The sequence below is a fragment of the Anarrhichthys ocellatus genome, unplaced genomic scaffold (genome assembly GCF_004355925.1).
Source record: "Anarrhichthys ocellatus isolate YVR2014 unplaced genomic scaffold, GSC_Weel_1.0 scaffold1, whole genome shotgun sequence".
In the NCBI taxonomy this organism is placed as follows: domain Eukaryota; kingdom Metazoa; phylum Chordata; class Actinopteri; order Perciformes; family Anarhichadidae; genus Anarrhichthys; species Anarrhichthys ocellatus.
Window position 1 is genome coordinate 3777309 of NW_022280031.1, and position 13834 is coordinate 3791142.

At 42.7% G+C, this 13834-nt stretch overlaps 1 protein-coding gene across 1 annotated transcript in view; it reads left to right on the forward strand.

The window, feature by feature from the left end:
• trim62.1 (tripartite motif containing 62, tandem duplicate 1) overlaps positions 1–10017 on the forward strand; it is a 29393-nt gene extending 19376 nt beyond the window's left edge. Inside the window, exons 2-5 of the mRNA XM_031847138.1 lie at positions 1607–1770; positions 2717–2992; positions 4025–4140; positions 6774–10017. Coding sequence (XP_031702998.1) covers positions 1607–1770; positions 2717–2992; positions 4025–4140; positions 6774–7324 — 1107 coding nt within the window. The 3' untranslated portion in view covers positions 7325–10017. The remainder of the gene's footprint in view (positions 1–1606; positions 1771–2716; positions 2993–4024; positions 4141–6773) is intronic.
• Positions 10018–13834: the final 3817 nt, after the last annotated feature.

A 13834-nucleotide genomic window follows, 5' to 3' on the forward strand; every position in this document is an offset into this window, starting at 1 on the left:
TCATTCACATTCCAAAAATGACCTCTTTCAATAAAAGGATCACCTAATCGACTGTTTTCCAGCTGTAATATTTGCATTTTTAGGACGCCATCTTGGGCTTAATAAGCAATATGTGATGTCTATTCGTTATTTTATTCATTATTTTCTAACATTTAAAACAATTAATCGAGAAACAAGAAAATAATTGGTAGAATTATTATTTTTTTTTTTTAAACGAGTCATTAATTATACATTAACAAACGGGATCAGAAGTCAGTCACAACCGACTGTGTGGATATTTATTCAAACAAGACATCCGTGCTTGCATCTTAAATATCCAGATGAGACGGTAATACTTGCTTAGTAAAATGAGTTCTTATAAACAGGTCTTTTTAACGTGTGCAGTCATTGATTATAAATCTGCTCTTCCAAACCAATTCTGACCAATCGATAAATTCCGACACATAAAATTGGTTTATTGAGCGGCTGTTTGATCCGGACACCTTTTCTTTACATCAGGGGACCGTGATCCAGTCACTATGTAACCCCTCCACTCGTGCACGTTTCTAATCTCTCCTGTAGTGACAGTGAAGCTTCTGACCAGGGAAGGGTCTCTGGCAGAGATGATGGCTCAGCCGTCAGCGTTATCTTTCATTTAGGGAGTACATTCATCTTTCTCCTGTTTTTGTACCTGCTGTCCAACGTCACAGCACCACTCCTTCTTCCTGCCAAAGAGAGCCGGTCCCGGTGCATTTCAGCCCGTCCGTTGACTCGCTCTGACTGCTCGATGTAGGCCTTTCAGCCGCCCCCACTCCTCACTGGAATTGAGCTGATCTCATTAGATTTACATCCATTTGCACAGAGTGCTCTGCCTGGAAGGGAGCCGCACTGTGACCACATTGATCTCTGATGTGTTTAGGTAGCATGACAATGAAACGTCTCGCTAAATGTTTCTCATTTTTCTTCTTCATTGTTGTTAAAGGAGTACTCCATCAACTTTGCATTTCTATAACATTGTCAGACTCGTAATGGACAGTTAAAAAAGATAAAAAATCAATGTTGCAGAGCCAGAGATATTGTCAGATTTGTTCCACACATTCTTCATCTTTGAAGCCTGGCACATACATTACCCATAATGCAGCTCCACCGCTGACTGTTCAGTCGAAGATTCATGTGTGTTATAGTAGCTGAAGCCTCGAGCAGAGATGAGGAGGTGCGGAGGTCGGGTGAGCTCACTTCTTTCTAACTCCACAACCCCAACCGACGCTGACTCGAGTGACATCATTCGAGGCAATTTATCAGATTTCGCTCACGGCTTTATAAAACACTTTCACATAGACAGCACTACGCCTAGAGACCTGTAAACAGACTTTGATGTGTAAAATCAGTGGGTTTCCCCTTTTAATGTTGATGACAGAGTTGCGTTTCAGTTTCTCATACTAATATTGAGATGAAATCCCCGCGACAGCCCGGCTGTCATTTAAACTGAATGTGCCCGCCTCGAAATCCAATTTGGGTCCATGGCTGGCGTGTGTGCTCTGGAGGGTTGTCGTCTGAAGGATAGACATCGTGTCCTATTCACAGGCCCACCAGGGATTCACTTTATAATCACATGCTTCCCTGTAAGGTAGCCAGCCTCCTGTCTCCAAGGGCTGCAGACACCCTCTCAGTGCCTCACAGCCCGCTGGGCCAAAGCAGCAGCAACATCACTCAGAGACTGATAGCTGGGCTGCTGCAATCCTCCTCCTCCTCCTCCTTCTCCACACCACCGTTTTTTCGACTCTCAACTAGGTAGGAGGGCTGCCGTACAGCCCACCTTAATGTCATGGCTCTCATGATTGAAGAGAAATGGTCGTCTGAAAGGTTTCCCACAGGCAGAGTGAGAATACCTGCCCCTGGTCTGTGAAGGATTGATTGAATTTTTCGGCCAGTTTAATTAAACCTCAGATCACAACTCCTGAATCCTGAAAAGATCAGAAGAGTGTTTTTAATTCCCAACAGATGAATTAAGCCAGTTTCTTTTAACTTTCTTGTTTAGATGATTTCCTCTTGTTCTGAGCTTCTCTTTGATGCGCTGATTTCATTTTATTCGACAAAAGTACAAGTTTTTCAGTAAAGCGATGACAGGGAAACTTTTAACGAAACCTCTGAATGAAGTCCAGTCTTTGCTTTCCTCAGATGCTTCTAATTGAAAGGCTCTCATTCTGTCTCTCTGACACTTCGATGATTCATTCTCTTTAATGTCCAGCTTCCCGTTTTCCCTCTTCAGTAACAAATCAGTTCCTTCTGCTCTCTTCAGTCTGCCGTCGCCTGCACACTGCTCGGCTCTGTCTGTACTAGCTTCAGCGTCTCTGTCCGGCCTCCGGTCTGGTAATCGGACGTCTTCACAGGCGGTGATGTCCTTGTCCCCGTCCTGGTCGTCTGTTTGGGTTATTTCTGTTACAGTACACTGTTTGTTTCTCCTTTATTAAAACATTTGAAAAGCTACTTTATTCCCTCAGTGGAAGGTTGTACACACACTGTTCTCAGAGAGCCACTTAAAATCTATAGAAATGTAATCAATGAATGAATGTTAATGTAATATTAACACCGTTTAGAGCACTTTGTAAGCCTTTGAATTACTGACCCGTGTCTAATTAAGAGGCAGGCACTCAACAAACCCAGCTAACTATGAATAACTGGCTATAAATAGTCTGGCTGTTTGTTTGTTTTTTTTAGTTTTGTTTTTTTTTTAAAGTAAATCACCTTTTTTTCAGTCCTCAGCCAAGAGTCTGCGCGCAACCATCGGCGACGCATTCGAACGCCTTCACCGCTTCCTGCGCGAGCGTCAGAAGAGCATGCTGGAGGAGCTGGAGATGGACACGGCCCGCAAGCTGTCCGACATCGAGCACAAGATCCAGCGCTACAGCCAGCAGCTGCGCGACGTCAAGGAGGGCATCCAGATCCTGCAGGAGCGCCTCAACGAGACGGGGAGGCACGACTTCCTGGAGGGAATAGCCGTCACATCTGAGAGGTGCTTCACCTGCTCTGAGTTTGCTAAAGCAGTCCCAGTATCGTCACTGCAGTCCGATAAGAAAAGAAATGTGGTTGTAAACACATTTGAATCAAGAAGGATCAGGTTTTTATCAACTCTTGAAGTCTTGCATCAACACTTTAGCTAATTGTAAGATATTTGCTGTCATGTTAGAAGGATTTTATCTCTCGACATGTGTGCTCTGCTATTGCGAAATGTAAAGTTGCTTACATTTTGGAGAAAGTACAGATTTGAGCAACAGCATCAGATTATCCGTGAACAGATGGTGCATTAGGCCGGGAGTAAACCAGCTGTAGTGTTTAATCTGGGGACGATTTAATTGAACAGTTTAATATCTTTGGACAGATTAATGAGGTTCAATATAGAGCTAGCAAGAGTGACAGAATGAAAGCTTTTTTTTTGGTATAATTTCTTCTAAACTGGAGGTGGATGTTATGTGTCAGAAGAGATTGTAAATGTATGTAAATATGATGGACAAGCAGGTACGATCAATGTACATTTCACTCTAACTTTCAAAAACTGGATGTTTTTTTTTGCAAACATTGCAATATTTTCATTCCCTGTTGTCTGACAATATACCATGAAAAACGTAATGAACAAAGGTACGTATACACTAAGGTCCCTTTTTCAACGTACCGCAACGTTATGTTCAGGATCTCAACGTGGTGAGCAACCCACTCCATATCCCGCCTGAACTCTGGACTACATGTAGGAGTGTGCCGAGTGATTCATGTGGAGGTTCATATTGAATCATTTTGTAATGACGTTAGAGCTGAACCCCCCCCGTCTCCCTGATGCATTCGTCTCTGTTGCTTGAGATTCATGAAGCAGTTTGTCAGCGGTTCAATTTCTATAATGACACATTTCAAAGTCACAGGCCAGGGTATTACTTGGAGCAGCGACGTTGTGGTTTGAACCAGAGGCAGTGTTATTAAGGGAAAAGCAGCAAATTAGATTTAGACTATTATTGATCTGTTCTGTTTTTTTTTTTTGTTTTTTAATCTTTCCCAGAATTAAAGGGAAGATACATGAGACCAATCTGACATATGAAGACTTCCCGACATCCAAGTACATGGGGCCCTTACAGTACACGATATGGAAGTCTCTCTTCCAGGATATCTCACCAGGTATGTGACCGTGACTGGAACAGGAGAGTTATGTTACGCAAACATGCTGGTTAGTAAATATACATTATATACTTCAAATATACTGTAGTGTAGCGTAAAGCACTGCAGGAGTTAAAGGTATGGTATACTTATCTGCTTTTTTTTTTTTTTTTTTTTCCAAGAATTAGAAGAGAAGATCGATAACACACGTGTTAAATATAGAGCTGCAGCCGATTAGCGTAGCTTAAATGCTGGAAACAGCTAGCTAGTATGGCTCTGTTTGAATGTAACAGAATCCAGCACCTCTAAAGCTCACACTTTATACCTACTCTCTTTATTCTGTGGGTTTTATACACAGTTATGATCTGATGTATTTCTAGGCCAGGTGCCCATTTAAAACCACTAATTGCTGTTTCTTTAGCAAGCTTTAGAGATGCTGTAGCAGGATTGTGTTACCTCTGAACAGAGCCAAGCAAGCTGTTTTTCAGTCTTTATGCTAAGCTAAGATAACCATATTCTAGCTGGCTGTAGACTTCTATTTAATAGACAGATGGCAGAGGGGTGTCAGTCTTTTCATCTCACTGACGGCAAGAGAAAAAATAACCATATTTTCCAAAATGTGTAAATGTTCCTTCTAAAAGCAGGTTGATTATCCAATTTTGCTTCAGTAGCTAAATGTGTGACTCAGACACACGGAGTGCAGCAACTGATCCTGCCCTGAATTAGGATTGCTGGGATGCTTTGTCCTTGTTGGTCGGACCTAGAGGACGACAATGCAGGCAGGCAGCTTTTTGGTCTCCCTTGACTGGCTGCCAAATGGAACAATTGGTTACGATCCATCACCAGCGGTTGCCTGAGACGAAGTAAAGACATTCCTCCCATCATCCCTCGCTGTCACTGAAGGGTTAGCGAGAGTAACTACCAGACATTGTGCTTTTTCTTCTTTTTTTTCACCCTTCTCATGTTCAGCAGGAAAAATTGTTTCTCCGCTGACGCGTGTACGCTTGCAGGTTTCTCTGTATGACACAAAGAGGCACTCAGGTTATGAAATTTTAATGACTTGATTGTAACAAACACTGGAGATGTCATTGACTAGAGAAGGCATTGTCCTGCCCGCTGGCCGGGCGCCAGACGTTTCACCTCCATTTATCCTGATATAAATATAGAGGAACTGAAAGAATGCCTTTCCCACTCTTTCCTGAGAGCAAAGAGAACAAGCTGCTGTTCAGCCTGATATGGTTCCCTAATAAGCAAACATGGGGGCCGATTCTCCCTCCCAAAAACCACATAACTGCACTGACAAACGGCCTCCTGCGGGCCCGGAGCCTGTGGAGCGAGCTGGAGCAGCTCCTCCCGTCGCTGTAATTACTGCTTCACTCTATTATTTGCACACTTCCTGTGGTCTGATACTGCTCACATTGAGCTACACTAGCAGCCTCTGGAGAGCACTTGACTTTGAAGACTCTAGTTTATGCATGAAGGTAAAACAGATTACAAATAAAATGTTGCTCATCCTCCTGAAATAAAAGTCGAGCAGCAGCAGTTGGTGGCATCGTGTAATAACAAGCCGTCGGTCATCTTTTACCACAGGGCATGGCTTTGATCACCTCCTCTATCTGTAACGAGAAACTGCCCACAGTGCGGCGATCCATCCACAGTAACCTGGACATTGTTTCTGTAAAGATACAATGTGTGGTGGCAACAGATCTACTGCTGCGCCCCCGTTGTTGCTGTGAGACGAAAAATACCGAGCAGTTCACTACTTTTTTTTTTTTTTCAGCGCTGAAGTGATGCGGCGAAGCATCGACCAATCATCCCCCTGTTCCGTTCCATCTTCCCAGTGCATGTTAATGACATAACTACGTGAGCAACACGTCAACGGACACTTGTCGACAAAATAGCTCGGCCCTTTTGTCGCTAGCTCTGTCGCTTGTAGTGTGAACGCGGCACAAGGTGCATTTTAAACGGCGTCGTTGCTGCATGTCAGCTCCCTCTGCACTCTCTCCATCTTTACTATCGGTCTCTTTTGTCAAAGATATCGGATGAAAGCAAAATGCATCGAAAAAAATCATTAAAAATGCGGTTTCTCAATGCTTCGAGCATCGCAAATTAAATTTAATTGGCCTCCACTGAGTTACGGGGATGTCACATTAAATGTTAGACGTGAGCTGAGAGGACGGGCAGCTGAGTGATCGCAACGTTTACTGGACTAGTAAAGTAGACGGGAAGAAAGCGGACTTTGTTTTTTCATCGATTTCATTGATTTTATTTCCCACCGTAGTCCATGCTGGATAAGAAAATAAAACCAAAACCATTTCCAGTGACCTCCTGGTCAAAGTGTTCTCAGTATATATTTTCCTTTACTCTAGGAGCGTTTCAGAGATCTGTTCATAACCTTGACCCCACCTCTCCTGTAAAGTGCCTGAGCAGCTTGGATGTATTTACTCGCTGCCTCAGCATAAAATTGTTCACACATCATCTTGAAACGATTAAGAAAAATGAGGCTGTGAGAATGACACTGCAGTCCTCCTCGCTTTTGTTTGTTTAGTTTTTTTCCCTACTTACTTGTATCCATGACTGGCCTGTTTATCTAGGCTGACTGTTTTCTCCAAGATAAATGCTGACTCTTTGTGCTAAAACTGTCTCGTCCTCAGTGCCAGCACCGTTGACCCTCGACCCCATAACAGCCCATCAAAGACTGATCCTGTCAGACGACTGTACTATAGTGGCCTACGGGAATCTCCATCCACAGCCGCTGCAGGACTCCCCGCGCCGCTTTGACGTGGAGGTGTCCGTGCTGGGCGCTGAAGGCTTCGTGTCGGGCGTCCATTACTGGGAGGTGATGGTGTCGGAGAAGACCCAGTGGATGATCGGTGTGGCCCACGAGACAGTCAGCCGCAAGGGCAGCATCCAGATCCAGCCCAGCCGCGGCTTCTACTGTATCGTTATGCACGACGGCAACCAGTATAGCGCCTGCACCGAGCCGTGGACCCGCCTGAATGTAAAGAGTAAGCTGGAGAAGGTGGGGGTGTACCTAGACTACCACAAAGGCCTGCTCATCTTCTACAATGCAGACGACATGTCCTGGCTCTATACCTACCGGGAGAAATTCCCCGCCAAGGTCTTCCCTTACTTCAGCCCGGGCCAGAGCCACGCCAACGGCAAGAATGTGCAGCCGCTGCGTATCAACACTGTGCGCCTTTAAGAGCTGCATCACACGTCTGCGCTCGAGATTGTCCTGACGGATAATTCACAGGACTTCAAAAGATTCTTAAGAAATCAATTTTTCAAAATGTTTAATAGGGTGTGTGAAATGTTTATTTCTTTCAGTTCACTTAAGAATCGTGCTTGATGTTGCTCTTAAGACCCGCGCTGTTATTTTTGTGGGACTTGAAACGACCGTACCATAATGGCGTGCACTTGAGCCTCATTCCACATCTTTAATTGAAAAGAGGACACTAAGTGGAGACGGAGGGACCCCTGGGCTCTTCTGGCGTCTGTGGCAGTGATTCCTCTTAAAGCCCCAGGCCCACCTTGCACACTCTCAGGGGGCACCGCTCTCCTTATCAAGCCCCAGGCTTGTCCGACTTGTCTCCTCTCTTTCCAGGCAAGAGGACACTGAAGACGGGTCAGTCTTCTTCTCTGTGCTGTACAATCGGCTTAGCTTTGTGTGTGGAATGTGTTTGACAGCACTCTGCTTTTGTTTGGCCAGCAGTAGACCTTGAACTCCAGGTCTGTTGGCACTTTTTACTCCCGTCTGAGTCCATGGCCTCTGTTCCTCCTGCGGGTCACATCCACATGTGTCTATTCAGTCTTTATCACGGCGAGGAAAGCTCTCGTTCGATGTGCAGCAGCGAGTATCCATGTCCCAGCCCTACCCATGTAGTGTTTGGAGGTGGAGGTTGTCCAGAAATATGCTGCTACTGATGGAGTGAGGATCTGCATGTTTGTATATAAAGTATCAAGGGTTAAAAACAGTCTCTCATCATGCTGGCTCATGTTTAAGTTTCTGCACCGAAACCTCAAGTATGCTAGTCATCAGCATACGCTACACCTGTGGGTTATTCAAGTACATGACTGCTTTCAGTCGTGATGTCTGATCTTTTTGTCTTCAAATCAAAAGAATGTTAAACCATGCAGTCTGAGTAGATGGCCCCGTGAGTTGGCGACCTCTATAGGCTGCTCACACTGCTGTGCTATCCTTAGCCCTGGGCTAAGAGTTGGAACCTGGGGATAACTTTGCTGCTTTTCACACGCACGTTGTTAAAACCCAGGGTTAACCTAAGCCCGGGGCTATACGATCCACACTGCACTTCTACTAGCCCTGGGTTAAATGTCCGTTGGAACATGTGACTAATGTTTACATTCTAGAATGATGTGTGACTACTCCGATTGGACAACAAAAACATGACGCAAATCCCATTGTTTCACACTGGCAACTTTTAGCCCTGTGTTTAGTCGATTTTCAGGCGATAACCCCGCAAACTGGAATCTGACCCTGCTCCGGAGCAGCACATGCAAGCCCTAGGCTAACGTCGGGGTTAGCCCTGTTTGGAATGTGCCGGTGTGAAAGCTCAGTGCATTGTGAAAAGCCCTATTGTTGTAAAAGCTTAACTTCTCCGATTTGAAAATCGAAAAGGCTAAAAGATGAATTATTACTCTAAAATTCTACAGAGGCCGACTGATCTCTCTTATTTGAAATCATGTAATTATAAATGAAATCAAGCTGGATACTTTGGGAAGTGGCAATTATCAAGGAAAATGGTGATGGATGCTAAATAAATATGCTATTCCTGGGCGACTCGCATTCCCAAGGCTGCTGCTGTCTGAATCTCTGATGATTCCCCTGAGGCTCACCCATGTTTATTTCTTCGCCCCAGGTGCCTCAAGTGCTCTTGTTCATCATTAGTTGTACACAGGTCCTGCAGAATCTGCTCGCTCAGCCAGGTCCAGCATATTGAGAGATGTATCCGTGGGTGGACGGACGGACATGTGCACGGGTAGGTTTGTGCAGCCTGGTTCAGCTATCATTTTTAAATCCAGCTTTGGTTGTGCTTGCTTAAAGCCCATCTGGCCCTCCGAGCATACCCATGTAGCGGCCAAAAAGTGATTATTACAAAATACTTTAGAATCAGATAGAACTTTGGTAAATCTCCAAAAAAGAACCAATAAAAATCATCTCACTCTTCCTTTGCCGCTGTACATCTTTGCATTTGTGTGTGTGTGTGTGTGTGTGTGTGTGTGTGTGTTTTGTCTGTGTTGTCCATGTAAAAGAAGATTGGGGCAGTGCCCTTGTTTTTGTAGGATGTGATTCCGATATGTGCAGTATGAAGCAAACTAGGGTCAAATGTTAAAGCAGCTGCAAATTATTGAAGCAGATCTACAGGTCTTTCTCTCTGGGATTTACTCAGCAAATGTATCCCGATCACTCTGTAAATCTGTTTTGTGAAACAGGATTTGTGTAATTATGTGTGATGATCATAATTACTAGAAGGTTTAGACGGGACAGATTAAGTCATTTTACTTCTCTCTGATAGAGACGCTGTTGTCCTTGAGGAGTAAATCCCAGCCAGCTGGTGCTTCAAAACAAATGCTTAAATTTGACCCCAGCTTGCCGTGTTGCAGACTTCAGTGGACTCTGCTTCATTGGAGACTTTCTGTTTGAATATTAAGGAGATTATTGTCGGGTGGTGTTGGGTTACAGGTGATGGTGGTGGTAATGACGTGAATTGTTAAAATGATTTATGATGATAACTATGACACTTTTAATGATGATTGTGTCTTTTGATGATGGCCGCTGTGCACCCATCATTGTGTGAACACACTTTAGTGTGCTTTAGCTGCAGCTGAGGTTTGTGGGTAATGTTTTAATGTAAAAATAAATTACTGCAAAAATCAGCCTGTCTCTTTATCTTTGTCCCGGTCGCATGAACACACAGGCTGTAGAGCATCAATACCGATTTATTTATTTTTTTATTTTTATTTTTTTTACCCCAAATTTAAAATCTGAACAGTCTGCAGCAGCCATGACTGAATGAATAACTGATAGGTCAAACACTGGATTGTTCTGTATTAAATATGGATGAAGTCCTGTCATGGCCGATGCCTGATCCACTTAATAAGGTCCGATTTCAGCATACTAGATTGAGGCATCCCTCATTTCCAATCTGGGGGTTCGTAGCCCCCAAGGGGTCGCAAGTTAGATCTCGGGGTTTGTGGGATGAACATTTTAAAAGATATGAAAAAAATAATTTCTATGCTGCATAAAATTAGTACATTTTTTTCAGATATTTCTCATATCTTTGCTATTTTCTTTTGAAACACTGGATGGTTTTACCTGCTCAGGCCTATAAAACTAAGAGTCTACAGCCATGCTAGTAGTCCAGTAATAATGTAAATGTTTCTAGAATTGCAACAATAGCTATTTTAAAGTTATCCTCTTTTGACATACAAAATGTGTTATTGAATAATCCGAAGGGAAAAACCTATTTCATATTTGAAAAGGTTACAATTAGGGATGCACAGTATTTCTGTTACTTGTATTGGAAATACAATTACTTTTGAGTATTTTATAATTGGTATTTGCCACCTCCAAGGATTGGTGTGAGGTTGACTCACATTTTTAGGTAAAATACCTGCACGAGAGTGGCTCAACATGCAGATGTTTAGCAATGTTTGTCATGTGCATAGTGAATTAGCATGCTAACATCAGCTAATTAGCGCTAAACACAATTGGAACATCATTAGTATTTGGTGTATTTGGTTGTAAACCAACAAATGACTCCGTTTCCTGAGGAAGCTGAGATCCTTTAACATACGCAGCAAGATGTTCAAAATATTCAATAAGTCTGTTGTGGCCAGTGCACTGTACTTCGCTGGAGTCGGCGACAACAACGGACTTAATGAACTGATTAGGAAGGCTGGCTCGGTAATTGGGTGCACACCAGACACCTTTGAAGTCGTGGTGGAGAGAAAGACACTGAACAAACGGTTACCCCATTATGGATAACCCTGACCCCCCGCTCTCAACCACCTACTGGACAGACAGCAGAGCTCTTTCTCTAACAGGCTGATTCATACAATATTTCCTGCCCAAGGCAGTAACCCACAACACCTCAGCTGTCTAACAAATACTCTCAGCTTTATAGTTTCCGTCTAAACCACACTTCACTCTGTTTTACTCCTTCAATATCCTGCACATTATTATACTCCCCGCTACCTTATTTCATTTAATTTCAAACAAAACTTATGTCACTCTAATGTATACAGTATATAGTATTTTATCCTATTTTTATATTTCAGATTCTAGTTGTTGATTTGGCATATTTATATTGTATTCGAATATATTCTTCATATTGTGTATTTTATAGATCTATATCTTTGGTATTGATATGTATATTTATATGTGTATTTACTGTTGCTGTGGATACTGCTGTTACACAATATTGGACAAATTAAAACTTTGACCTACCGGTGGCACTGGATTAAGAGTCAGGGGATCAACAATGTCTGCGGGATTTTTCTGGGAACCGCAAGTGTCCGTACAAACGTTCAAAGCAATTATCCAATTCAGATAAAAATCACTCTTTACTTAAAGTGCTCATAGCTCCCTAAAAATGTTGTCTTTGAGAAGTTTGACATGCTTCATTTTAAAGGGTCATGAGCTAAAATGATAGAAAACCAGTGCTGTGTAGAGGACATACTACGTGTCAGTTTAATCTAATACTGACACTGGTGTAGTGTTGTTACCTTTAGTCGGAGAGTGAACATGATCTATCCTGTGCACTTGAGAGCAAGATAATCAACAGAGTTGAAAATGAAACCCTCAAAATGAAACATATCTGGGAGGCAGACAAATGCTCTTTGAAATGTAGGTTGGCTCTGCTTGTCAATACCTGTTCCAGTTGAGTGAGGATTTCATGCCAGGCATTTTAGTTGAGAGATGTGCCAAACTCTCAGTCCTGCTATGCCATCCAGCTGGGAGGTGGGAGGTTGTGCACTCTTTTTATTGCTGTTCTCTATTTTGGCATAGGCTGAGGGCTGGGCATGTGACATGATGAATAACAAGATGTCTGCATGGGTTCAGTGTTCCCTCACTGCGGGTGAGCCGCCGCTTTCAATAGGTCCTCTTCATTTGCATGACTGGTTGTTATACTGGTGGGAATAAATTATCATACCTATCATCCTGATAGAAAGCTGGAATCTGAGTCATGCACTGCGTCAGAAACCCAGAAAGTTATATGGATTTTTTTTGTGCAACTTTGTACCCTTCTGCTTTGTTATTTCATACTCTGAAGTTGAGTCGTGTTGCATCATAGTTACAGCTGTTCCACAACAAACTGCAGTTTGAAGCGGAGCGCCGTTTATTCACAGCAGACCCCCTCAGGATAAGCGGCTTCATATCCCCAGCTTTTATTCGGAGGACTTTTCTCCTCTCACTCCTGTGATTGAGACATTTATATCCCAAGGAAAAGGTGTCCATCCTGTAATAGACATTTTTACCTGAGGGGAAAGTGTCCATTAAAAAGTCACTGAGCTCTCCTTTGAGAGACCTTTATCTGATTCCAGTGTGATGTGGCCCTCCTGAGGCACGAGTGTAAGGTTTTTAATCTCGTAAGCGATGGAAAAAAACAGAAATGAATGTGCAATTTTGCTATCACTCACAGTTGAAGAACAAGAACTGCAGCTATAACGCTGGTGGCACAAATCACCAGATACGTCATCCATATTATTATACATGTTTTAGGACTATGTATAAGGATGAATATTGCTTAAGGCTTAATGATTATCCAGTAACAATAAAAAACAAACTGTTTTGAAGCCATCTTCTGAGACAATAAGTCGAATCCGTTGAGGGACAGAAAAATAACCACCAATTGTTTTGATGATTGATAAATCATTTAAGTAATTTAGCAAGCAAAAATACCAAACATTTACTGCTTGCAGCTCGTCAAATATGGAGATTTCTCTCTTTTTTATCTTATTACAAATAAGGTATATTTATGTTTTGGACTGTTGGTTGGAGAGTCTGACATAAATCTGTTCAATCTGAACATTGATTAAGATATAAACCCACACTCTCTAGTGCCCTGGAGGATGTATTACAATAGGCCCGTTCATGATGGTGGGCTTATAGAATTAAATTTCTCTGGTTATTTTCTTCATTTTACATACAAAAACATTTTCATACATTGGAATATTTACAGGAATAATTAAGTTACTTTAGCAGTCTGTTGTAAGCTTTTGGCTTTTTTTGTTGTTTTCAGGGGTTATCTGAAATTAATATTAGACTAAAGCTCTAAAAAAAAAAAGATGTGCTGTGCAATTTAAGAGTCTCCAAAAATGATTCATCCGGCGGATGGGAGCAGTTAAATCACTGCTCTGCTAAAGCAACAAACTGAAACACTATTAGGAAGAAGATTATCTCAACTCTATCTGCCTAACACCATACTTGATATGTCTCATGACATTCACACAAGTAAAACATTACAAATATCCTCAAACACACAGAACCACTGCTTGAACTTCTCCGTCTGAAGCAATAATTATAATGAGCACGCACGCATAATGCACGTGGTCCTCTCGTTTGATCTCGTGCTGCGGTCTTTGCCTGCACAGGTCTCTGCACTTTGAAAGAGGAGGTGTGCTCAGCCCCGAGGCTACGGCAAGGAAAGGCAACCAGAATCCGCTTCATCCGTCTCACGTTACCTCCCCA